The 27,026-nt window shown below is 41.0% G+C and overlaps 1 protein-coding gene and 1 non-coding gene across 2 annotated transcripts in view; both read right to left on the reverse strand.

Moving 5' to 3' along the window:
• The window catches only part of JAM3 (junctional adhesion molecule 3), a 65,618-nt gene that overhangs the window by 6,653 nt on the left and 31,939 nt on the right, over positions 1-27,026 (reverse strand). Inside the window, exons 2-5 of the mRNA XM_045555644.1 lie at positions 7,088-7,153; positions 6,495-6,608; positions 2,674-2,826; positions 1,957-2,159 (exon numbers count right to left, since the gene is read on the reverse strand). Of these exons, the coding sequence (XP_045411600.1) occupies positions 1,957-2,159; positions 2,674-2,826; positions 6,495-6,608; positions 7,088-7,153 (536 nt within the window). The remainder of the gene's footprint in view (positions 1-1,956; positions 2,160-2,673; positions 2,827-6,494; positions 6,609-7,087; positions 7,154-27,026) is intronic.
• On the reverse strand, positions 26,437-26,543 carry LOC123643057. The gene has a single exon (XR_006736633.1). It is a non-coding gene; the product is annotated as a U6 spliceosomal RNA (small nuclear RNA).

Genomic DNA, 27,026 nt, shown 5'->3' on the forward strand with positions numbered 1-27,026 from the left:
CCTCCTTGACCTGAGTAGCAAACCAGGAAGCCGTCCAGTCATGGCAGCCGCTCCGACCGTGCATATACTGACACAAAATGACCAATTCAGTTTTCCTGATATGTAATCGTTCGAAGGCTTGAATCTCTGCAGCAGTGGTGCTGGTTGGCAACAAAAGTGCACGTGACACATCTTCATGCACATCCTCCTGAAAAATATATCGCACAAAAACAAGCACTGTTGCCTTGTTGTCAACATCAGTAGACTCATCAACCTGGACTAGGTACCATGGTGACTCATTAAAATCCTCTCTAGCAATTGTGCCTCAATATCCTCTGCTATTTCACCAATTCGTCTAGTTATGGTGCTAGCCAAAAGAGGAACTCGTGCCACCTTTGAACTGCAGCCTCTCCTAAAAGTTACTGCAAATGTCCTTAGCAGCAGGCAGGAGCAACTCTTCATCAACAGCGAAGGGTTTCTTAGCTTTAGCAACGCGGTTGGCCACGAAGAATGATGCTCTCAGTGCAGACACATTGGATGAAGTGGTGGCCTTCGATAATTTCGTCCATTCTTCATGTTCACGTTTTTTTCTTTTGAGAAACTCCAAAGGCTTGTCTTTTAAAGCAGGGTGCTTGGTCTCCATGTGGCGAAGCAGTTTTGAAGGTTTCACGGCTTTGTTGGATAGCCGGTCACCACATATTATACAAAGCAGGCTTGGAGAACGTGAATCCCCTGTTGCAAGGGACCCATAATTTAAGTAGGATTCTTGGTGTTTTCTTTTAAATGCAGCTTTCATTTTGTTGGCAGTCTCAGAGTCTTCTGCTGTCTCATCATTGGCTCTTTCCCCCTTTTCAAAGTTCCCAGCAACATTTGTTTTTTACTCATTTTTGCTAGGGTTACCTTGTGGGCTTACCAAAACTGTGACTGAGACAAGTGCGCAGTGCGGGAAAGAGGCGCGGACAGAAGTGGTAATAAAATAATGGGCCGGCCACGCACAGACTAAAATAAGTGTTGGATTCTGACTTAAAGCGTGCCACCAGCTGCAGCTTACACTCACTGATAGGGCCTTGATACGCGTCTACAGAGATTTATTATGGTCTCTGTGCAGTCAAACTTCTCTGCTAATGATCATCTGTATTTGCAGCTGCTGCCCAGCACCAGCACCACCACCTCAGACCATCAGGCATTAGATTCTCACAGGGAGCACAGAACCCAGCTCCTTCGCATGCAGTTTACAGTAGGGTTCACACTCCTACTAGAATCTGATGCCGCTGCTGATCTGCCAGGAGGCGGAGCTCAGGTGGTGATGCCAGCGATGGGGAGCGGCTGTAAATACAGATGAAGCTTCACTTGCTCCCCCACCGCTCACCTCCTGCTGTGCAGTCTGGTTCCTAACAGGCCACGGACTAGCAGTGGTCCCTGGACCAGGGCTTGGGGTCCATAACTCTCTAGTGCATGACCAATCTGTTTCTTCTCCTCCCACCACCACTGGGTTATTCTGAAATAAATTCTAGACACATTTGATCCATAAATACTTCAGTGTGACTCTCCAGAAGGTAAGGACTTTTAAAAACCATAACCATAATACCATTATCATGCCTAAAACAATTAAAAGTTGCTTAATATCATCAAATATCCAGGTAGTAATCAAATTTCCCTGATTGTCTCATGATGATTTTTATAGTTGATTATCCAGATCAGGACCCTCAACCACCCATAACATTTGTTTGATATTAATATCCCTCCCCAGTCTCCTTTAGTCTATAGGTTTCTCCTCCTTTATTTTACTCCCTTAGAATTTACTTGTTTACAAAAGGAGGAAGTCACTTTTCCTCTAGAATCTCCAATATTCTGGACTTTTAGCTTCTGTCTTGTAAAACAGTTTCACTGTCTCTCCTAATAACTATTCTTTCCACAGTAAGCATCCCTTGCCCCAATAAAGACATCTCCATCCTCACCTCTTAGAAGAGATCTTACCAGAGTGCCCGTTTCAGAGTTTAAGAGAAATGAGGAATTTCGAAATCTGGGATTGGCTCTGGAATCTGTGGGCAGTGGCACATCGTTGCGATACCAGCTGTAGTGGGGCCGGGGATAGCCCTCGCTCTCCTGGCAGTGCAGCGTTGCCGTCTTGCCTACGGGCACAGCCTTTGGTACTCTGCAGACAGGGGTTACTGGCTTCACTGTAGAAGAACACGGGTTGGTATTTAAGATCTCAGCACCATGGCTCTATTTTTATCGAAGCCCACCAGAACTCAGCTCTGAAGACCAGAAAGCCAGCTGAGGGCTCTCACACCACTGCAGTCCCCAAGCCCACATCTGCAGACTGATCTGCCACACTGCACCCTGCCCTCCCAGCTCATCCTACCCCAAGTGTGATCCCATAGGCCCTTCTAACTCCTTCCAACTCCTTCCACCTTCAGGTGGGAGCTGTGGAAGGGACAGGAAGCACGTTAAAGCACCTCCTCTAGCAGGTGGAGGAAAGTGGCAGAAGCTCCACTTCCCGCTCACCTTCTACCCCAACTCGGCAGTCTCAGATTTCTACAGCTCTCCCCTCCCCAAGTCATGTGCTACCCTCAGGGATGCCGCTCTGGAAGGAAAGAAATCAAAATACAAATTGATGTCTTTTATTCTCTTGACAGAGACTCAGAAGGCCTAAAAGGGGCAAAAATGTTTTACTTTCACATGATTTCCTACCTTGCACAGTTAACTCAATGACAATTTCATCGATTTCTTTGCGGTCATTTCGAGCAACAACCTCACAGCGATAAAGGGCTGAGTCTGTCCGCGTCACATTCCAGATCTTCAGGGAAGTTTTCCCTAATAGTTCCGCACGACCTGCCAAGTCTCCTATGGGAAAGAGGACAAGGGGCACTAAAAACTCCTTTACAGAGGCCAGGTATAGTGGCTCATGCCTATAATCCTAGCACTCTTGGAGGCCGAGGCAGGAGGATCACTTGAGCTTAGGAGTTCAAGACCAGCCTGAGCAAGAGTGAGACCCATCTCCACTTAGAATAGAAAGAAAAAAAAACATTAGCTGGGCAACTAAAAACAGAAAAAATTAGCCGGGCATGGTGGCTCAAGCCTGTAGTCTCAGCTACTCGGGAGGCTGAGGCAGGAGGATCACTGGAGCCCAGGAGTTTGAGGTTGCTGTGAGCGAGGCTGATGCCACAGCACTCTACCCAAGGCAACAGAGTAAGACTCTGTCTCAAAAAAAAAAAAAAAAAAAACCTCCTTTACAAATATCTTTGTCACTTGAAGAAGGTAGTTTCTGGGGCCAGAATTTGAGGTCATGGTAAGAAGATTACACACTGATTTCTATTTCCATATAACAGAAGTGAACTCCCTGAGGACCGGAACCATGACTTATTCCTATTTGTAACCTGAGCACCAAAAATAGTCCCTGGTGTGTAAGAGGCACTCATTACATGCATCTCTGTTGTTAAAGCCAGGAACCTCATCTCCTCCTCATCATGTCCAGCAGGGATTCTCCATTAGAAGAAAAGCAAAACAAACGACATTAGAAAAACAACTGACATTCCACAATGATGCTGGGACAACTAGCTATCCACATGCAAATGAATCAAGTTTGCTCTCTCTGTCACTCCATATACAGCAAAGACCCAACATAAGAGTCAAAACTATAAAACTCTTAGAAAAAAAACATAAGCATAAATGAACATACCTTGGATTAGGCAAGGGTTTTTTAAGATATGACACCAAAAGCACGACTACACAAAAAAATAATTATATTAGACTTCAAAAAAAATTAAAAACGTTGTGCTTCAAAGGACAAAAGTAGGTGAAAAGACAATCCACAGAATGGGAGAAAATAATTTGCAAATCAAGTGCCTGACAAAGGACTCATATCCAGAATATAGAGAGAATTTACAGCTCAATAATAAACAGATATATTGCCTAATTTCAAAAGGGACATAAGATTTGAATGGACATATTTCCAAAGAAAATAATACAAGTGATCAATAAGCACATTTAAAGATGCTCAGCATCATTTGTCATCAGGGAAACGCAAATCAAAAGCACACTGAGATACCACTTCATGGCCACTTGGATGGCTGGATTCCAGTCAGGCAATCTCAAGTGCTGGGAAGGATGTGGGGCAAGGCATTGCTGGTGGGAGTGTAAAATGGTGAAACAGCTTTGGAAAAGTTTGTCAGTTTCTTAAAAAATTAAATAGGCAACTAGCATAAGACCCAGCAATTGCACTCTAGGTCATTTATCATAGAGAAATGAAAACTTATGTTCATACAAAAACCTGTACACAAATATTTGTAGCAGCATTGTTGATTATAGCCAAAAAGTGGAAAGGACTCAAATGTACAACTGATGAAGGGATAAAATAACATGGCATATCTACAATTCAATATTATTTAGCCATAAAAAGGAATGAAGTACTGACATAAGGTACAACATAGATGGACTTTGAAAACATTATGCTAAGAGAAAGAAGTCAGCCACAGAAGACTATAAGCTTCCATTGACATGAAGTGTCCGAAACGGGCAAACCCTTAGAGACAGAATGTATTATAGACTAAGGGCTGCCAGGGTTGAGGGAAGGGGATTGACTGTTAATGGGTATAGGTTTCTTTGGGGGCTGATGAAAATGTTCTGGAATTTGATAGTAGTGATGCTTGCACAACTATGTTAATATACTAACACCCACTGAACTTTATACTTTACTTAAAGGGTGATAATCATGCTAGATGAATTAGAAAAAAAATTTTAAAGCATAAACAGACATAGTCTTTCAAAGAAGCATGAAAAACCTGGAAAACAAATAGAGGAAGGAATAGGGAAAAAAATGACACAAAAAAGTAGAAACTATTTATTATTAAACCTGACAACTGGTGAAAAGTAAATGAAGGATTTACCATAATATAACAAAAACAGGAAGATCCTTATACAATAGAAAGTGAACATTTTCAATGACTTTTTTAGATAAAAAGGTTTGTTACGCAGTTATCATTAGCAGAGGATTAGAACTACCATGTGAAAAACAGTACATAAAAATTTGCCAGGGGGCTTCGGTACAGTCCTGCACTGAGGCAAGAGAAGAGACCAAGTAGACCCAAGTTTCCCTCTAGCCTCATATCCTGTGTCGTAAATATCATACTATCCCTTGTACGCCTCATCCCTATAGCTAAGAGTAAGATGTTTAATCCCCAGAGAAAGAAAGTTCTTTAAAGAATTTTTCACTTGGTTTCTCTGGTGATCTAAACTGAATGCACAGGGTTTAGTAGGGTCAGCCTAAGTGGCCAAAGGAAACTGATTTGTTTTCTGAGAATAACATTTCCATCTCTTCAAAAATAAGAGGTGAAGGAGGAACTTCATGTTAGTGGGAAAACAAAACTATTTTTAAGAGCCTATGACTCCTGATATTATTGAAAACCCAAAGCAGAAAGGCCATAGTTTGAGCTAAATCCAGAATCTTTCTCAACTCTCAACTTCTCTGAAAACGTATGAACACACCTGCATTTGTACCTGTTTACTCCCTCCCTCCTGTCAGGGGGCCATGTCCTCCCACTCCCTGCCACATGTCAGCCTCCCTTCCCCCTTCCCTCCCTCCCGCCTCGTCAAAGCCAAGTCCTAGCACTGCTCCGAGTCTCCTTCCACGGCTGCCACCTCCACTTAGGCCACCTCAGCTCCTCCTGGGTTCTGCACTAGAACTCTGACTTGGTACCTCTGCTCTGAGTTCTGCCATCTCCAGTCTCTCCTCTGCAAAGCAGCCATTTCAATCTTCTGAAGCACAGATGCGGCCAGGGCACCTCCTCACAGAACCTCGCAGCGAGTGGGCCTTCAGATACCACCACGTGCTGCTGCCTGCCCGGGCGCCCTGCCCAGCCTCATCTCCCCATCCACGCCCCAGCTGCGGTGGGAGCATGCAGCCTCTCCCCCAGCCTTCTGCGCCTTCACACCCACGGGTCTCTCCTGCCCGGCCACCTCCCTCCACGCCTCCCTTGCAGTCTTGCCTGGCGAGCCAGCCCCCCTTCACTCCGCTGCCCGGAGGCCACCTCTGGAGAGTCTTCACTGACCACCGTCCTCACCCAACTTGGTGTCACCCCGGCACCCTGTGCCTTCTCTCCGTGGGGTATCCCCAGCACCAAGCCAGGGGCACGGTGGGTGGCTCAGTAAATCCTTGGTCTCCTTGCTGCTGCACACGATCCTTCTGAGTAACTCACTCATATCACCCATGTCAGGGATCACGATGAGAAGACGGCCCAGGAAAATGTTCACTTTGAGTCCTTAAAAGGATGGGTTGTGGACAGATTAAATTCCTGCCTAACAAACTCGTATTTGTGGAAGCTGGGTGACAGGTACAGGAAGGCTCAATACACTATTCTCACTATTTTTGCATATGTTCAAAATTTTCCATAATAATAAATTTTTTAAAAAGCCAGTTCCAGGTACAGATGCAGGTTACCAGTCTGAGGTAAATTTCTGGCCAAAAGTACATGCCCAAGCCTGTGGACAAAGGAGAGTGGACTATAGGATCATACCCTGAATTTTGTTGTCAAAAAACACATATGTGGTTTGGTCATCTTGAATTTTCTTCCATTCAATCCTGGGGTCATTTGTCTGCGAATCCGTAATGATACATGACAATTCCACGCCTAATGAGCAAAGAAAAAAAAGAATTCTCAGTGAATGTGGAATGCTTCTCGGTTCACTTGTACACCCAGATCCTGCAAGCTAGCTCTAAGAGCGCCCGTTCATGCAGGTTAAAACCTAGCCCCCTCCAAGTTCCAAGAGACTCTGAGAAAAGATGAGTTTTCAACAGAAAAACAATGAAGACAATAGCAAGAATTTTACTAGAAGAGAAATTCTAGTAAAATTCTAGTAAAATTCCCTTCAACACTCTGCTTGCGCATAAGAAATCCCCTTGCTGTGTAATCGCAAAGCCAGGCAGGAATCAGATGTCAGCTGACAGAAGCCCCACCACAGAGTTCTGGGTTAGCCTGCTGATGGGACACTCCCAGCCGCCCCAGGACCTCCCAGGCACAACAACAGCAGTGTCCTGAGTTGGCTGCAAGACCACCAAATGTCCACTAGATGGTGCCCACTGTCCTCATCGTATCTCCCTTGTACTTACTTTCAAATTCCTGTACCACTGGGTTTCTGTTGCTAGACTTGAGATTCACCGCCCCTATGAAGCAGCCTGAAGGAAAAAAAAAAGTTAAATCAGAGACAATGCACCTCTAAAACAACAGAGAAACCTTGGACTGAGGTCAGGTTTTTTTCCTTCTAAGTAGGCTAGAGTCACTAACCACAGATGGAAAAATATCATATTCCATCCACAATAAAGTCTCAGGTACAGCAAGTTGACTGCTTTCTGTCTCAATCTGACCTTCACTGGAAGGAACCAAGAGAAAGGGAGGACTTCTGAGAATTCATTCTGCTCCTCAGTCCCAGAACAAAGGCCCCTAGAGCATTAAAGCCTTTCCTCTAAGCATTTCCTTCTTGCTTAGAGTCATCATTAACCCTTTGACACTTCTCACCCAGCCCCGAATAGCTTTCTTCTGCCATCCTCCTTCTTGCCTCCCCTCTCCCCCAGGATTCCAATCCTGCAAAGGTGCCCTTTGCCACATGAGATGGTCCAAACTCTTGGCCTGGAACTCTCCCCTTAAGGACAGCATCAATATCCTCTGGGTACGGTTATCAGCCAGCTGAACAGTCTACATCCCTGTATTAGCATCTAACCCAATGGTTCCAGTCCACGAAGATGTTTTCACTAGTCTTTGGGGAAGTGAGAAAAATAACAACTGGTGATTTTCATGAAGCTAAGTTTATATTATTGATGAAATCAAGATATACTACTTACATGGCAATCCCTTCCCAAACTAGTATCTGATGCCCCATGTGTTCCATCAGCAAACATTAGAAACCAGTTTATCGTGGTCTCAAAATTTCTCAACTCATCTTTTTGGAGAGAAAATCAAATAGCTACATTGACCACCTACAAAATGTCGTTCTTACGCTACCTGGCCTCTAAGAAAATATGCCATCCCCAAAGGCGGCCTCCATCCAGGACGCTCTGTGAAGGCCTCTGAGCCGTGGCTCACCGTGCCAGCTAAAGACTTGGTACCCTGAGCTGCCTCCTGACTCCTTGTACATCAGGGAGCCTGCTGGCCTCAACAATCCATTCTTTTCCTTTCTCATCTTATTTAATGGTCCAGCTACATGTATCCATGCCAAGGACACATTTTGATCCTTCCCTTCTAAATAGTAAGACTTCACTGATTCTAGCAAAAAGCCTTAAGGGATCTAATAAAAAACAGAAGTATAATATACCTAAACTGCTATTAGTTTCTAAAACACTCACTTCTACAAAAGGCTATAGAACCAGGACAAGTGAAGATGATTTTATTTTGTTTTGGATAACCATGAGCTACTCCTTCTGGAGGCCAGAAATATATCCAATGCATGTACAGCACTTTCTACTTCTCTTTCAAACTGAAAACTCCTAGTGACCCTTTAATAAAGAATAATGGTCCAGGCATGGTGGCTCACACCTGTAATCCTAACAGTTTGGGAGGCCAAGGTGAGAGGATCGCTTGAGACCAGGAGTTCAAGACTAGCATGAGCAACATAGTAAGACCCCATCTCTACAAAAACCAGAAAAATTAGCCGGGTGTGGTGGCACATGCCTGTAGTCCTAGCTATTCAGAAACTCAGGCGGCTGAGGTGGGAGGATGGCTTGAGCCTGGGAGTTTGAGGCTGCAGTGAGCTATTATGACGCCACTGCACTCTTGCCTGGGCAACAAAGGGAGACCCTGTCCCAAAAAAAAAAAAAGAATATATGATGATCTGAGTAGCTACCAAGGCCACACAGCTTCGTTCTAAGGAAAGTGACCATAAACAGTTCTTTCAATATGATCACTATGATTTAGATGACACACAGAAACTCTGGCTACAAGAGAGACCAGGGATCAGCTTTCAACACTAAGATCATCAAAGGGGCTTTAGAGGTGTTAAGAAGTATGAAGCCAACAGAGACAAGAAAATGAGCTTATAATCACATGACAAGTAGAGAAGAAGTAGAGTGTAAGGAGAGAGAAGCTGATTCATCAAAATGGTGGAAAAAACAGAGTTGCAAAACAGATGAACTAGAGGACATAAAAGATAAGTAATGCTGCGTTTTCATGAAGACAAACTGAGATATATATCTTAACAATAAACCTCTAGGGTAAACTAAGCCAATTTGTTTCTTACAACCTAAGGAAGCTAAGGTTGCAGCTCCAGATAATGGAAATAATCACTTTTTTTATCCTTCTGCACTGTGGCAAAGAAGTGAATGCTTTATACTTCTTAATGAAGTCTTGGCCTGACCGCTCTCCTGTCCAACTACCCTAGATAAGTTTAACAGGCAACTTTTTATGCCAATCTTAGGAGACAGTATGTCCCAAGAGGAATCCAGAATAGAGAATAAGTGAAATTCTAGCTTAAGTGATTATCTGCAACAGCTGAGCCCTACATCACATAAGGTCCTAAGCTGAGAGGCCTTTCTCAGAATTCTCATTCTATTCATAAACAATTCTTAAATTTATAAATATTCTAGAACTCCTTTCTTTGCCCATCTCCAATAGCCTAGGGTCACTTTAAAGTTAAGTAACAACCATGTAAAAGATTGGTGCTATGAGGCTTGGAAGCCAGGAACTTAACACTTGCAGACATCATAAGTAACTCATCTGGAATACTACCCCATGTCTGAGGATAAGATGATGTCCTAACCAGTAAGGAAACGGGGTCTGAGAGCCAGCTTGCAGTGGTGGCTGCTGAACTGAATTGTGCACACACTGAATCCCAGTGCTATCAGAATACTCACACTGAGGTTAGTAAAGACTGAGCAAAAGGTTTTTTGAAAGGAGAAAAAAAGAAAACTGCTAATCTGTGAAATGTTGTTCCTATTTAATTTCATGTCTGTCTTGACCTGTCCATCAGACTCTACACTGTTTTGGAGATTCCATCCATTCAGCAATTTTTATTTAGACCTATTGTGTTCCAGATATCAATAGAAGTAATGATACATGAATAAAACAGATAAAAATCTATGCTCTCATGGAGCTAATATTTTAGTATTAAAAGATAGGTACCACATTTATTCATCTTTATTATATATTTTTCCAATGCCTGATTGCAAAACTTGCTACAAAGCTAGAATAATCAAAACAATGTGGGACCAGTATAAAGATAGGCATACAGACCAATGGAATGGAACAGAAAGCTCAGAAATAAACTTTCATATATGGTCAAATGAATTTTGACAAGGATGCCAAAATCATTTAATGGAGAAAGGACAATCTTTAATCTTTAAATAGTGCTGAGAAAACTGGGTATCCACATGCAAAACAATGAAAGTGGACCCTTCTATTACATCATATAAAAAATTAGTTTAAAACACCTAAATGTCAAATACTTAAATGTAAGGGCTGAAAATATAAAACTCTTAGAAGAAAACATAAAGGAAAATCTTCATGACACTGAATTTGGTAATGATTTCTTTGATATGACACCAAAAGGAAGGGTAATAAAAGAAAAAATAGGTAAATTAGACCTCATCAAAAATTTTTAAATTACATATCAAAGGACACTATTAAGAAAGTGAAAAAACAACCCATAGAATGGGAAAAAATATTTGCCAAGCATATATATAAGGAACTAACATCCAGAATATATAAAGAACTCCTACAACTCACCAACCAAAAAACAAACAACCAGAATCAAAAGTGGGCAAAAGACTTGAATAGACACTCCTCCAAAGAGGATATACAAATGGCCAATAAGCCCATGAAAAGATGCTTGGCTGGGCATGGTGGCTCATGCCTATAATCCTAACACATTAGGAAGCCAAGGTGGGAGGATCACTTGAGATCAGATGTTTGAGACTAGCCTGAGCAAGAGTAAGACCCCATTTCTACAAAAAGTAGAAAAATTAGCCAGGTGTGGTGGCGCACGCCTCTAGTCCCAGCTACTCAGGAGGCTGAGGCGAGAGGATCACTTGAGCCCAGGACTTCAAGGTTGCTGTGAGCTATGATGAGGTCACTGTACTCTAGCCCAGGTGACAAAGCGAGACCCTGAGACCCTGCCTCAAAAAAAAAAAAAAAGATGCTCAACATCACTAGTCTTTAAAGAAATTAAATCAAAACCTTGTTCAGCCTTGAAAAGGTGGGAAATTTTGACACATGCTACAACATGGATGAACCATGAAGACCTTATGCTAAAGAAATCAGACACAAAAAGACAAATACTGTAAGACTGAACTTATATGAGGTACCTAGAAGAGGCAAATTTTAGACAGAAAATAGACAAGAGGTTACCAGGGGGTGGGGGAAGGAGGTAATGTGGAATCACTGTTTAATGGGGACAGTTTCTGTTTGGGATGATGAACAAAACGTTCTGGAAATGGATAGTGGTGATTGTTGTATAACATTATAAATGTACTTAATACCACTGAATCATATACTTTAAAATGGCTAAAATGGTAAATTTTATGTGTATTTGATCATAATAAAAAATTTTTTTGGTTTTTCTTGAGACAGAGTCTCACTCTGTTCCCCGGGCTAGAGTGACGTGGCGTCAGCCTAGCTCACAGCAACCTCAAACTCGTGGGCTCAAGCGATCCTCCTGACTCAGCCTCCCAAGCAGCTGGGACTACAGGCATGCGCCACCGTGCCCGGCTAATTTTTTCTATACATTTTTAGTTGTCCAGATAATTTCTTTCTATTTTTAGTAGAGACGGGGGTCTCACTCTTGCTCAGGCTGGTCTCGAACTCCCGAGCTCAAACGATCCACCCGCCTCAGCCTCCCAGAGTGCTAGGATTACAGGCGTGCCCGGCTAGAATAAAAAATTTTTTAAAAAATAGTGACAACACCAAAGGATACAAGTTAGCATCTAAATTTGTTTACATGGGTTTAAAAAGTCAGAAGGCTTATAATTTCTGGGATACTGTAAACATTAACATTTTAAAACAATTACTTCACTCTTTTTAGTGTGTACATTAGAATCCAAACACCATAATGATCTGATACTCACCATCATCATTTTAGAAATAAGCAAACAAGTGTTTTAGGTTTTAATGTTGAAATAATTATAGATTAACAGAAAGTTCCAAAGTTAGTACAGAAATGTCCAGTACACTCTTCTAAGTTAAAAAAGAAAAAATAGAAGGCTCTCCTGTGATGAACTGTTGGTGTAGCCACTCTGGAAAAGTTTATCAGTTTCCTAAAAAAAAACTAAACATGCAACTTCCATATGACCCAGCAATTATACTCTTATCCCAGAGAAAAGGAAATTCATGTTCACCCAAGAACCTGTACACAATTTTCATAGCAGTGATAAACTCCAAACTAGGAACACTCCACTCTCTTCTTGCTTCCATTCTTGATTCTTGCTCAGAAGCAAAAAGTCTGATGCAATTCTTATCCTTCCTCTTCTCTAAGTAAGATACTTTTCCCCTCTGACTGCTTTCAAGATTTTTTCTTTACCTTTGATTTTCTGCAGTTTGAATGTGATATGCCTAGGCGTTGATTTTTTGGCATTTATCCTGGACGGTGTTATCTGAGCTTCCTGGAGTCTGGCATCAATTTTAGGAAATTCTCAATCATAACTGCTTCAAATATTTTTGTTCCCTTCTCTTTCTGATATTACCATTACACGTATGTTACACCCTTTGTTGTTGTCCACAGTTCTTGGATGTTCTGTTGCATTTTTTCAAAGTCATCTTTCTCTGTGGTTTCAGTTTGGGAAGTTTCCATTGACATATTCTCAAACTCAAACATTCTTTCCACGTCTGTGTTAGATCTACTAATGAGTCCATAAAAGGCATTTTTCATTTCTGTTAGTGTTCTGATCTTTAGAATTCCTTTTTTCTTTTTTATTCTTTCTTAGAATTCCCATCTCTCTGCTTGCATTGTCCCATCTGTTCTTGCTTGTTGTCCACTTTTCCCCATTGGAACCCTCAGCATGTTAATCACAGTTGTTTTAAATTCCCAGTCTGATAATTCTAACAGCTCTGCTATATCGAGTTCTGATGCTTGCTCTATCTCCTCAAACTTTTTTTTTTTTTTTGCCTTTTAGTATGCCTTGTAATTTTTTTGTTGAAAGCCAAAACTGATGTACTGAGTAAACAGGCCTTTAGTGTTGTGGTGATAAGGTGGGGATAGGGGAAGCATTCTATAGGCCTGTAATTAGGTCTCAGTCCTTTAGTGATCCTGTGCCCTTGGGCTGTGACTGTCACCAGTGCTTCTCAGTCCCTACCCTCTTTAGGTGGGACAGGATGGCTACAGGGGACTGGAGTTATGTATTTTCTCTCCCCCAGGTCACTTAGGCTCTGACACAATCCCAGTAGGTTAAACTCGGGCAAGACAGTTTCTCCTGTGGGCAGGCTTTGTTAAGAACAGAATGCTCTAGATATAATTCAAAATGGCTACATTTCTCCTCCCCCTGCCAGAAACATGAGGGAATTTTTCTTTCATCTTCACCATGAGGGCATAATAGAGCTCCTAGAGGCAAAATTCACAAGAGTCTGGGATGGGAGGACTTCCTAAGATTGGGCCCCCTGGAGTTTTTAACTCTCAGACTTATCAGGCCTCCAACAATGTGTCAATAATAGTTTTAAGTTTCCTACTCTGGTACTGGTGCTGCAGAGGTTTCTGCTCTGGTACACTGGGATTCTCTGTATCTGCCTCTCTCTTTAATTTGACCTATGACCTATGACCTCAATTCTCTGAGGGATCTAAGAAGAGCTGTTAATTTTCAGGTTGTGTAGCTTTTTACTTGTTAAGATGGTGTAAGGACTTCTAAGTTCCTTACATGCCAGACTGAAAATCAGAATTCTATGTGTTGGTTTTCTATCCTGCAAAACTTTACTGAACTCGTTTATTTCTTCTAATATATTTTTTCATGGTATTTTTTGGGTTTTCTACACATAAGATCATGCCATTTGCACACAGAGGTAATTTTACTTCTTCCTTTCCAACTTTGATTCCTTTTTTTTTCCTTTTCCTTGCCCAAATGCTCTGGCTAGAAATTCTAATACTATGTTGCATGGAAGTGGTAAAAGCAGGTACCTTTGTCTTGTTCCTGATCTTAGGGGAAAATTCAGTTTTTCACCACTGAGTGTGATATCAGCTGTAGGTTTTTCATAGATGGCCTGCCTGTATCACGTTCAGGAAGTTCTTTCCATTCCCAGTTTACTGAGTATTTTTATCACGAAAGGGTGTTACATTTAGTCAAATGCTTTTTTTGCATTAAACGGGATGAGTATGTGGTTTTCCCCCCCTTCATTTTATTAATATGGCACAATACTTTAATTGGTCTTCATATGCTTCAGAAATAAAACCCACATGTTGATATTTAACCTATTTACATTTAAAGTAATTACTGATAAGAAAGGACTTACTTCTGCCATTTTGCCATTAGTTTCTATATGTCTTATAGCTTTATTTGTTCCTCACTTCTTCCATAACTGTCTTCTTTTGTGTTTAGTTGATTTTTTTTGGAGTGACACATTTTGATTCCCTTCTCATTTCCTTTAATACATACTCTGTAGATATTTTCTTTGTGGTTACCATGGGGATTGCAACATTTGAATTTTATTTTATTTTATTTTTTATGTTTTTTATTTTTTTTGAGACAGAGTCTCACTCTGTTGTCTGGGCTAGAGTACCGTGGCGTCAGCCTAGCTCACAGCAACCTCAAACTCCTGGGCTCAAGTGATCCTTCTGCCTCAGCCTCCCAAGGAGCTGGGACTACAGGCATGCACCACCATGCCCGGCTAACTTTTTCTATATATTTTTAGTTGTCCTGCTAATTTCTTTTATTTTTCAGTAGAGACGGGGTCTCACTCTTGCTCAGGCTGCTCTGGAACTCCTGACCTCGAGCCATCCTCCTGCCTTGGCCTCCCAGAGTGCCAGGATTACAGGCTTGAACCACCGCACCCGGCCTTGAATTTTAATTGATACCAACTTAACTGCAATTGCATACAAAAACTACTCCACACCCCCGTATGTTATTGATGTCATAAATTACATCTATACACACTATGCCAAATAACATAGTTTGTGCATTTGTCTTTTAATTCTTACAGAAAATTAAAAGTACAATTACAAACCAACATTATTATAATATTAACTCATAATTACCTTTACTGGACATCTTAATGTCTTCATACAGCTTCAAGTTACCATCTAGCATTCTTTCATTTCAACCTGAGGGTCTCCTTTTCATATTTCCTGTAGAGGGCTAGTGGTAATAAATTCCCTCAGCTTTTGTCTATCTGATAATGTCTTACTTTCTGCCTCATATTTGAAGGACAGTTTTGCTGGATATAAAATTCTTGATTTACAGTTGTTGTTTTCTTTCAACACTTCACATACATCATTCTACTTCCTCTGGCCTCCAAAGCATCTGATGAAAAATCAGTTTATGGTCTTCTTAAGGATCCCTTGTATCTGCCAAGTCACGTCTCTCTTGCTGCTTTCAAGATTTTCTCTTTCTCTTTGGACAGTCTGATTATGTGCCTCAGTATGGGTATCTCTGGCTTTATCCTATTTATTTTTTATTTTTATTTATTTATTTTTTTGAGACAGAGTCTTGCTCTGTTGCCCAGGCTAGAGTGCTGTGGTGTCAGCCTAGCTCACAGCAACCTCAAACTCCTGGGCTCAAGCGATCCTCCTGCCTCAGCCTCCCGAGTAGCTGAGACTATAGGCATGCGCCACCATGCCCAGCTAATTTTTTCTATATATATTTTGATTGTCCAAATAACTTCTTTCTATTTTAGTAGAGACGGGGTCTCACTCTTGCTCAGGCTGGTCTTGAACTCCTCAGCTCAAATGATCCACCCGCCTCGGCCTCCCAGATTGCTAGGATTACAGGCATGAGCCACCGCACCCGGCCAGTTTATCCTATTTAGAGTCTACTGAGATTCTTGGATTTATAGATCCGTGCCCTTCATCAGATTTGGGAAGCTTATTCTTCTTTATTATTTTTTAAAATAATCTTTCTGCCCCTTTATCTTTCTCCTCTCCTTCTAAAAGTCCCACAATGCATACAATCGTCTACTCGATAGTGTCCCACAAGTCTCTTAGGCTCCGTTCACTGTTCTTTTTCTTTCTGCTCCTCAGACTCAATAATTTCAATTGTCTTATCTTCTACTTTGCTTATTCTTTCTTCTACTTACAAAAATATGCTGCTGAACCCCTCTAGTAATTTCTTTTATTTCAGTTATTGTATTTTCAGCTCCAGAATTTGTCTGATTCATCTCCATAATTTATCTTTACTAATAGTCTCATTTTGTTCAGAGATTGTTTTCCTGATTTCCTTTAGTTCCTTGTCCATGTTTTGCCCTTAGGTATTTGGGCATATTTTAAACAAAATTATTTGAAGTCCTAGGCTAATAAGTCCAATGTCTGTGCTTTTTCTGAAACAGTTTCTTTCAATTCATTTAGTTCCTTTAAATGAGCCATTTTTTCCTGTTTCTTTGTACACTTTGTGATTGTTGTTGCTGTTTTTGAAAATCTAACATTTGATTATTATAATATCATAACCCCAGAAATCATATTCTGCCCTTCCCCCAGGGTTTGCTCTGTGTGGTTTTTAAATGTTATTGTTTAAAGCTATAGCAGTCCATTTGTTTGAGACTTCCAAACTTTCTTTTGCAAAGACTCTTTCTTTTCAAGTGTGATCACTGAGGTTCATTAACCTTGTGTTCAGCTATGATTTTAAATGAGATTGCCTTAAATGCCAAGAGTTAAAATAAACAAACACCAAAACAACCCCCCAAAATGAGAATATAGCCACCTCTCTGAGTCTTTGCAGACTGGCTCTGTGCAGGGGCACTCCTTCACTTCTTAGCTAGGTTTGCTCTGCATCTAGCCATTAGCCCAAAATGGAATATTAATATATTCTCATGACTTTTCTGAGTATGTGTCTTGCCTGGACATGAGCATGGCTTTCTATATTCCCTCATCTATGGAGCTGCTTTTGAGTGTCCTAATTTCCTAAAGAATCTCACTCAGTTTCTCCTCTGGGGATCAAATGACCTATTGTATACCTCCAGCCAGAATCTCTTCAGGCCTCTGCAGGTTTGTAGTCACTTTGCAGCATTTCCAAGCACTGCCAGCTGCTTTTCCTGCCTGCTTTCCTAGTTATACAAGGGAGACAAACACTTTGCATTAGTACTTCAGGTACCGCATGGAAAGGTTCGAAGAGACGTACCTAACAATTTGCTACTAATGTCTTCTCTGCTCCCTCTGGTTTGAGGGGGACACCGGGAAATGGCTGTTGGCTGCTCAAAACCAACGTAGCTGCCATGCCACAGAGAGGATAGGGCAAAGATACACAAACTTTTCCTACTAGTTGAAAGATGCCTCTTTCTTGACTGGACGTTTGCTTGGTTACTGTTACCTCTGACTGATTTCAGAGCTCCTACAAAGTTGGTACTGGGTGTTTTTTTCAATGTTTCTGCTGGGGAACAAGAGCATAGAACTTCTCAGTCCACCACTGTACTGAGATCACCACAAGCCGGCATTGTTACTATTTTTGTGTTTTTATTTTAGCCATTCTTATTCAGCTTTGTACCCCTGATCTCCAACCATAATGCCTGAAATCCAAGAAGTTTCTGGAAAAGTTACTGATTGTAAATGGGGAAGAGAGACACAGATAGTTTCAATAAAACATGGTAAATGGCATGATAGAAATCTACCTGGAGTGGATGACAAAGTTGGCTGGAGAGCCAGAATTCCACGCATGGACTGTCTGGCCCAATATCTTTGTGCTGTGTTTCTTTTGACTACGGAGCTCTACTATCACCGTAAACTGGTAAACTGGCATTCTTGGCTTATATTATATGATTTCTCAGGATTTAGTCACTTCAGGTAGAACTGACAAGATGCGTTTATCAACCAAGAAAACTAGATGACCCAATCCAGAACAGAGGTAACTACTCAATGTTTTACTTATAATTCCATCTTCAAAACTTTTATATGCCAAAGCTATGAACTAATATCAAGAAATGTGGGCCCTGTTTTTAATCCCCTTATTGACTTTTAATGTGATTTTTGTACCCCTCAATTTTCCTGACTATAAAATATTATTTTAAAATGTTTACCCTTCTTTCACCAATAAATGAATATAAATAAGTTAAATATTTTATAAGAGGGACCATTTATTATCATTAGCATTATATGTATTATCTAAGGACCAAGACCTTCTAGAGGTCCAAAGAACAGCAAGTTTCAAATTTAAAGGCTTTAAAAATCTGAGGATAGAAAATATATTATAACCCTAAATACATGAGTAGACTGATACAAATGAGGATCTCTGGAAAATTCCATGTGAGGTCTAAAGCAGGTGAAGGAGAGACAGACTAAAAAACAAAAAGAAAGAAGGGGGAGGAGGGAACTGAAAAAGAGGGTGTTATGGAGCAAACTGTGGTCCCCCTCCCAAATTCGTATGTTGATGCCCTAACTTTCAATGTGACTATAGACAGGGCATTTAAAGAGGTAATTAAGGCTAAACAACGTCATAAGGGTGGGACCCTAAAGACAATGAGACATCAGGGAAATAAACGCACAAAGGAAAGACCATGCGAGGGCACAGTGAGAAGGCAGCCATCTGCAGGCTAAGGAGAGGCGTCTCAAGAGAAACCAACCCTGCCGGCACCTTGATCTTGGACTTCCCAACCTGGAGTACTATAAGAAAATAAATTTCTGTTGTTTAAGCCACTCCCTTGTGGTATTGTGTTATGCCATCCCTAGCAAACTAATATACAAGGTATTGAAAGACCAAAAATAAAGAAGAAAAAGAAGAAAAAATAAATAAATGAAAATATAAAAATGGTTTTAGACTTTATACCAACCAAGGAACTCTAGATTTTTGAGCATCAAAACATTCTTGAATTCACAGCTGAAAAAGGCCATTGGTCTTTTTGTTCAATGACATTTAATCTCAGCTGGGGGACAGATAAATTCTGCCAGATGCAGACTCTGCGGTCCACTCCCAGGAGGGCTGTCTCTGCAGGTGAGCAGAGATGACAAAAGGATTTCTAAAACCAAATGGAATGGCATTCCCAGCTATATTAAGGAAAAGACTGGACCCTCAGGCTAGTGTGTTCTCAAGCTGATAATAATATATCAGCTCAGTGTCAGGCCCAGGAGGAAAACTTTTTCTTTTTCTTTTTCTGTCTTTCTTCTTCGTCTTTTTTTTTTTTTTCTGACTGTCACCCAAAGACTCTGATTTTTACAAACAATAAAAATTACTGTTTGATTCACTGTGGGAGTCAATATGTGCTTTCTGCCTAGAGGCACCTGGTTCTCAACCAGAGACATGTCACTTCAGACATCCAGTGCCGAGAGGAATTAGAAGGAACTCCTGACAGTGTACAGGCAACCATGGAAAGGCCAGCTGAATACTGACTAAGCTTGCTCACTCTCTTGTTTTTCTCTTCTATGCCTTTTTTTTTTGAGACAGAGGCTCACTCTGTTGCCCGGGCTAGAGTGCTGTGGCGTCAGCCTAGCTCACAGCAACCTCAGACTCCTGGGCTCAAGCGATCCTCCTGCCCAGCCTCCGATCCTCCTGCCCAGCCTCCGGAGTAGCTGGGACTGCAGGCATGCGCCACCATGCCCAGCTAACTTTTTCTATATACTTTAGTTGTCCAGTTAATTTCTTAATGTTATGGTAGGAGCAGCAGTTGTCACTCCATTCTCCATTGGGCCTACTTGTTTGAAATATATTAAACTAATTCTGTATTTCCAGAGGCAGCAAGGTTTTTCTTTTGTTTTGTTTCTTGTTTTTGTTTTTGAGACGGGGTCTCACTCTGTCGCCCTGGGTAGAGTGCAGTGGTGTCACTGCAGCTCACTGCAACCTCAGATTCCTGGCTGGGTTCAAGTGATCTTCCTTCCTCAGCCTCCTAAATAGCTGGGACTACATATGTCTACACCACCACGCCCGGCTAATTTTTCTATTTTTGGTACAGACGGGTTCTCACTCTTGCTCAGGCTGGTCTTGAACTCCTGAGCTCAAGCGATCCTCCTGCCTCCGCCTCCCAGAGTCCTAAGATCACAGGCGTGAGCCACCATGCCCGGCCCAAGAGACAGCAAGTTTTAAAATGGTTTACTACAATGGCATTATTTCTCATTCTTGAAACGAGGGCCATAAGAGATGTTCCAAAGGTAGAGAAGGAAGTGAAAATGACTCAAATTCATTCCTTAGGGTCATTCTTCAAAACAGTCAGGGCAAGTGGTATGGTTTCCAATTCACAAATTAAGATTTGGCCAAGTGGTTTGCCTCTAGTCACAGCTAAGTCATGGAGCTAGTACTTCCAGCTATGTCTTTAGACCCCAAGTCCTCTTCCCATTACACTCTTTTTTTCCCTGTGACTCCATGAAAGAGATTAATTATACATTATGGTTATTTTTTTTAATGTGTGCATGCTTGACAAAAAAAATGTGGTGAGATAATAAAAAGTTTGAGAATTCCTCCTCTATAATTTAACCACTTATTTCCCAAATTCTAAGTGACACTAAGATGTTCCAAAGGCAACGCTATCCTACCATACATCAGTGCCAGATTATCTATGTCACAATGACAGAGAAAGAGAAAGGTGGAGGGAAGAGAGAGATTGAGAGAAATATTGACAGAGATAATGAGATAGAAAAGTTATTGATATACCTAAGGCCAGAACTACGTATTGAACAGCTGGGTATAATCAGTGGGATTTGGGGAAGAAGATACAAAACCAGGATTCAAAAAGAATATAAACAGGACACATGTAATTCCAAATTCATGCTCCGTGCCATGAATAGTGGTATCTGGCACACAGTTTTCTATATAGGAAGAATTGACCGAGAAACTGCCTTTGCTGTCCTAGTTCTGTCATAGATTCCCCGAACCATCTCCATCTGCATAGTCCTCAGACCCACCCAGCCAAATCCCCCCACTTCTGTGTGCTCCCGTTTGAATGCAGTAACAAAGAAGCTCAGGCGAGATACACTACTTTGTAGAGAAGTTACCCAGCTCTGAAGCCTGCAAAAACGTGAATTGCCCCAAAATAAACAGCACAGGCCCTTCCCAGTCAGGAGACTTTCCTCTCAGCTCTCAGAAACAGAGGACAAAATCATACACATAAACAAATCTTACGGGGCACCACAGCACAAGCTCAGCAAAAGACAACAAAGAGAGATGGCAGGGATGGAGCACACTGTGGCCATTCATCTGCATGAGTCACCACCTTTGAACAACAGCCTTTTCCTCATTGGTTAGGGAGCCTGAGCAAAGCAAATGCAGAGTAGAGAGCCAGAGGGCCTTGGGATCAGTTTCCAAGTTTCACTATCATCTGTTATATAGGTAGGCTCAAGAATGACAGTCATTCCACCCTTCTGGACACGCTGGTCTACAAGGAAAAATACATGCTTTCCCGGGAAGACAGGGTGGGCTGGGCAAGAGACGTTATAGGAAAGACTACAAGCTATATGGAGTATAAATTTTCACATATAAGGAGCCAATCAGCTGTGTGCAGAGAAGAACAGAGAGAAGTTGAGACTTTCAAGCTCACCAAGAGCATTATTTTGACGTGTAGCAAGTGTGATGCTATGTTGCTTCTTGTGGGTCAGCTGACTGTTCTACTAAAGAGGAAAACTGAACCCACTGGGGTAATTTTTTCTGAACAGCTTGCAAGACTGATGCCCAATGTAGAGAAAAGAAGAATAAAGCAGACACTGTACTTTCTCCCACCAATATTTTGATAATTAACAAAGCAGGAGGGAGCTAAAGGGTGAGCACGTAATGCTGCTGGGACCTTAACAAGCTGTACATTCTACTGAATGTCGTCTGGGCTGTCTCACATCTCATTCTGAACACTATCTCAGCATCCCAGCACACATCGACGTAGGTGAGGATGACTACACTCATTCTCATTTCCCAGACAGGGATGGGATCCGAGAGCAGTTAATGGCTACAAGCACAAGTAAAAACCAGAAGCCAGGAGTTCTGACTCCTAGTCCCTACTTCCTGCTTTATCTATAAGAAGAAACATAATATTAAAATCTACTCAGAACTAAAAGACACAACAACAAATAGGTGTGAAGAGGATCTGAAACTAAAAGGAAGACATGAGTCAGACCCTGAAGCCCAAACTGAGATCCCATTGTTTGAGGGAAATCCTTTCTTAGATGACTCTGCAAGGGAAGTGGCCTGAAAAAAGGCCTCTGATATGACTTGCAGCTGGCACTGTCATCTTCAACACAGCCATCGCTTCCTTCCAGGGAAGATGTGGAACTGAGTTAAGGCAGAGTGGAGGGAGCTGGCAGATGGGAATGATAAGGCAGGAGAGGAAACGCTGACTCGCTGGCGTTCACAATGGCCTTCCTAAATCACCAGGCTCCTCAGATGCTTCTCTGGAACCACTGTGTTCTTTGCTTCCCCTTCCCTTTCCTGACCTGGAACAATTTTAGCAGCTGTGGTCAACAACTGCAAGTTTCTTATTTCAGTTTTAAGAGATCTTCCAGAAATCACGCCAGGGTCCGGGGATCTAATGTCGTCTGTTGACAAGCACTTTGCTTGTTTAAAATGTCATTTCCCAACCCGCCTCCTCATCCCCCAGTGTGCATGCACCCCAGATTCCAATTCAGCAGGCTGGGAAAGGTCTGGATCTGTATCTTTCCCCAAGCTTCCAGGGTGATCTTATGCGCAGCCCCACTTCGGGAGCCCAACCAAGGCACAGACTCTGAGGGCCAGACCCAGTATCTGGAGCTGTGTGCGCAGAAACACAGTCTTGCTGGGCGTGGGGATGATGCCTGCCTTCCTATTCTGAAGAATTATTAGCTATAAAATGCATCTACAGCCTCAGGTAAAAAGAACTAATAACATAAAATATTATAGTAAAAAATATATTTAAGCCATAACACATGTTGAAGTAATGTTGTCCTAGCCCACAAATTTCCTGATTCAATAGAGGTTGGCTTACTTGTATTGATTTTTCTAAGAGCTTTAGCATACTAGCGTGCAAGCATCCTGAACAGAGTGAGGGTCCGTGAAAAACTAAATTCCAAAAGTGACCATTCAACCTACATCCAGACAGATCAAGGTCTCAGTGAGCAAACGACCTGTCTTTCTTTCCTGTGGAAACAAACTCATCTGAACAGAAGAACAGGCCTGTTGACTCATAAACGGAATACTGGGCTATGCGAGGATAAGAGGCTAACTTTAACAATGGCTATTATCATTCATGTGCAGAGCGAAAAGAGAAAAATCAATGGCTGTCTTAGCTTTCCATGAGAAATTAAATTAATTTGGGTTTATATCCATTACTACAAACCAAGAGGGAAAAGAAGTTCCTTCAGAAAGTGTTTTCACTCTAAGTTACATGTGTTGTTCACTAAAAAACAGTTTATGCATGTCTGGCTCTCTACAGAGCTATATTTAGCCTTCTGGCATTCTGTCCAGTTTGTCTCCTGCTCGAAAGAAACGTTTCCCTGACCAGAACCCAAGCAGGGTGTGTGCGCGTCAGCATGCACCACTGTGGGACTGCCCTGGCCACTGGGGCTCGGGTCTAAATATAAAGTGGAAATATGCAGGCTTTCTCATGGAAAACAGCTACATGTTTATTCTTTACAACACTGCCACTTCTGTAGGCTTGCTTAGCAGAATCCATCTTAGAAAAGAAAATATCCCCAAAAATAGCATTGTTGCAACAATGTCTCAGTTCCTTATCCAATTTTTTAAGGAATTTGAGAAGAAGCAGAGGGGTAGGAAGAACACATAATACTTTCCAGATCCACTCACCTACACACACAGCAAAGAATATATTGTAAATCAGTCCAATATGGGTTCTGACAAGAACACAGCCACCTGAAGTCCTGATTATACTTGCCCATTGTAACCTAGGCCAAACTAAATGGATACAAACCAAACAGACCCTTAAAAATCAAGTACAAAAAGACCCATCCAAATATCATAGAATTCCACATAAACCTAGCTGTGATGTTTATATTGTGTGTGTCAACTTAGAGGATGTTTGTAGATGAGATTAACATTGAAATTGGTGAACTCTGGGTAAAGCAGTTTGTGCCCTACAGTGTAGGTGGGCCTCATCCAATCAGTTGAACAAAACAAAAAGACTGGCCTCCCCACAGAAGAGGGAATTTCTCCAGCAGACTGACCTCAGGCTTCACCTGTGTCTTCAGCTCTCCTGGGTCCCCGGGCCGCCAATCCACATGTGATTCTGAACTCATCAGCCTTCATAATCACATAGCCAATTCCTTATAATAAATCTCTATCTTTTTACCTATCTCCTAATAGTTCTGTTTCTCTGGAGAACCCTGGATACTAATACTCTGGCTATGGTACTTCTTAGAAGAAAAATCTATATAATTTCACTGCACAAATGCTCTATGAAGAACTCTTTCAGTGACAACCCTAAAAACAGAGTCAGAGCAATATCATGCTAATACTCCAGTGTCAAGCTAGCAGGAAGACATTAGATAAGATGCTACTTCTTTGAGTATACTACCTTGTGTTTCTACTTGATTCTATCATCTCCAAACCCAAACCATCAAAGATTCCTTGACCACAAATCTGATTAATCCAGTCAGATAACATCAGGGTGAAATTTCATCTAGTAGTTACCTTAGATAGAAGAATTTAAAGAAATAACTACCCCGGAAGAACTGTTACCCATCCCCTTTGCTGTCTCTAATCCATGGGTTTACAGAGCCTAAGTGTAAAGTCCAAGGTTATCATGGGGAAAAAATTACTGCAATGTTAATAGAAGCTAATGGGAGAAGACAAAAGGAGAAAAGGGGATGGCTGGGTCTTATGTGCTTTTCCAGCATCAAACCACCAAGTAAAAATATGGATAAAATATCCTCAACTAGTGGTAGAGGACAGGGGAGCAGTAAGGAAGAGGGAGGGGAGGGTGAAGGCAGCGGGAAGTCAGAGGGTAAAGAAGGGAGGAAAGGAAATAATGACCCAAATAATGGTACCACTTCTATTGTGATGATGCAATGATTTCCCAGTTTCTTCTTGCAATGGAAACAGAACTGTATAGCACTCCCCTGGACTCACCATGAGCTTAGCTCTACACTGAAATAAGTAATTCAAATTATACAAATGCCTGGTAGAGAGGGGACCACCATCTTTGCATGAAACTGGCACTGTCACTTTTTTTAACTGCAGACCAATCAGACCAACTGTAAAATATTCTTGGTTCTAAAGCACAGATAAACACATAAAATTCTCCTGTCTGTTGCCATGAGACCCATCTTAGAGGTACTGAGGCATGACAAACGTGTATGACTAAACACAGAACACGTGTCAAGGCATATTCTTATTCTGTAAAATACCTCATCTATAAATACATTATCAATAAGATCTTGGCATGAAGCTACTTTCTGTGTGAGCCCAGTCCTATAAACACTATTTGCATGTGATTATGGATTTTGAAATGAATAGGACTAATTAGAATTAGTCCTATTGTATATGTGGCACTAAACTATAGATTTTAATCTTATATTAGCCTATGTTCTTGTCTCCTTAAATTAGCTTTAATATAAAATTAAAATACTTTTTAGTATTAATTAAATTTATTGACTATATATTGTTGGTATACATAATATATAATGAATACATATATTCATTCAGATCTTAATCTCCACTCAAGAGAGGAGTGTGTGCCCTCATATGCTATAGAGAATAATTCAAACTTACATCTGCATTCCAACTGCAGATACACTGCAATAATCCCATCCAGTTATCCTTTCTAGGGCTCGCTCCATCTTTGTACCCTTCAGAGGTATGTAGACATAGCCATAGCTGTTACTGTGAAAGACGGTGTAGGAATTATCATTCTACTTTGGAATCTGAATGAGTGAGCCAATTCAAGGACCCTAAACTTAAAAATATAAGGTAATTTCGCATACCAAAGACCACTGTATAGAAGATAGGGACCAATTATTTGTTTGTTTTATTTTAGTTTTATTCCACTGACACACCAACAAGAGAAAACATAGTCAAGCTACAAAACATGGGCTTTCGGTTTAACATGTTAAAAGAAAAATAAATATGCTACAAAATATTCCAATGGTAACTGAGACGCTGGGGGTGGGGAAAGTGGAGAGGGTGGTGTTTACAAAAAATTTGTATTCTCATATGTTCACATTAGTTTGAGTGCAGTCTCATCTGAGGTAGAACAGATTAGAAACTACCAAGTATTTCTCTAATACAGGGGTAGAAAAATCTTTTTCTATTGATGATCACTGAGTCATACATTCACATAAAAAGCAATTTGACTTTTTCTCATCTCAATGAAGAATAAAATATTCAATTAACTTATATTTTAAATTAAGATCTAAATGAATATATGTAGTCATTAAACATTTATATATTGACAATATATAGTCAATAAATAGAATACTAAAAAGTATTTTAATTTTTTTCTTTTTTTTTTTTTTATGGAATGCTTCACAAATTTGCATGTCATCCTTGCGCAGGGGCCATGCTAATCTTCTCTGTATCCTTCCAATTTTAGTATATGTGCTGCCAAAGTGAGCTCAGTATTTTAATTTTATATTAAAGCTAATTTAAGGAGACAAGAAAACAGGCCAATATATGAGTAAAATATATAGTTCAGTGCCACATGCACAATAGGACTAAATATATAAAGTTTATTGAATACATCAACATATAAATGAACACAGGCAAAGGGAGAGAGTGACAAAAGTATAAAAAAGTATATAGAGAAAAGCAAGCAGAAAATAGACTAACAGTCAGCTAGGCTACGTCATTACAGTGCAAAAGCTGCTTGAAATATTAAGAACGGCAGGTTGGTTTGGACAGTTATCCTAACAAGTAATCTTTGATTTCTTTTTAACTGGTTAACTACCATTCAATGGTTTTCAATTGCTCTACTATGGATAGGAAAATCAGAGACACCTATTTTGAGAGGAAAGTATTCTCTGGGAAGCCACATCAAACACTATCATTCTGAGACAAAAATGAAAACAAAGCAATTGTCTTCTTACCTTGATTTCCTTAC

Source organism: Lemur catta, chromosome 7, assembly GCF_020740605.2.
Source record: "Lemur catta isolate mLemCat1 chromosome 7, mLemCat1.pri, whole genome shotgun sequence".
In the NCBI taxonomy this organism is placed as follows: Eukaryota; Metazoa; Chordata; class Mammalia; order Primates; family Lemuridae; genus Lemur; species Lemur catta.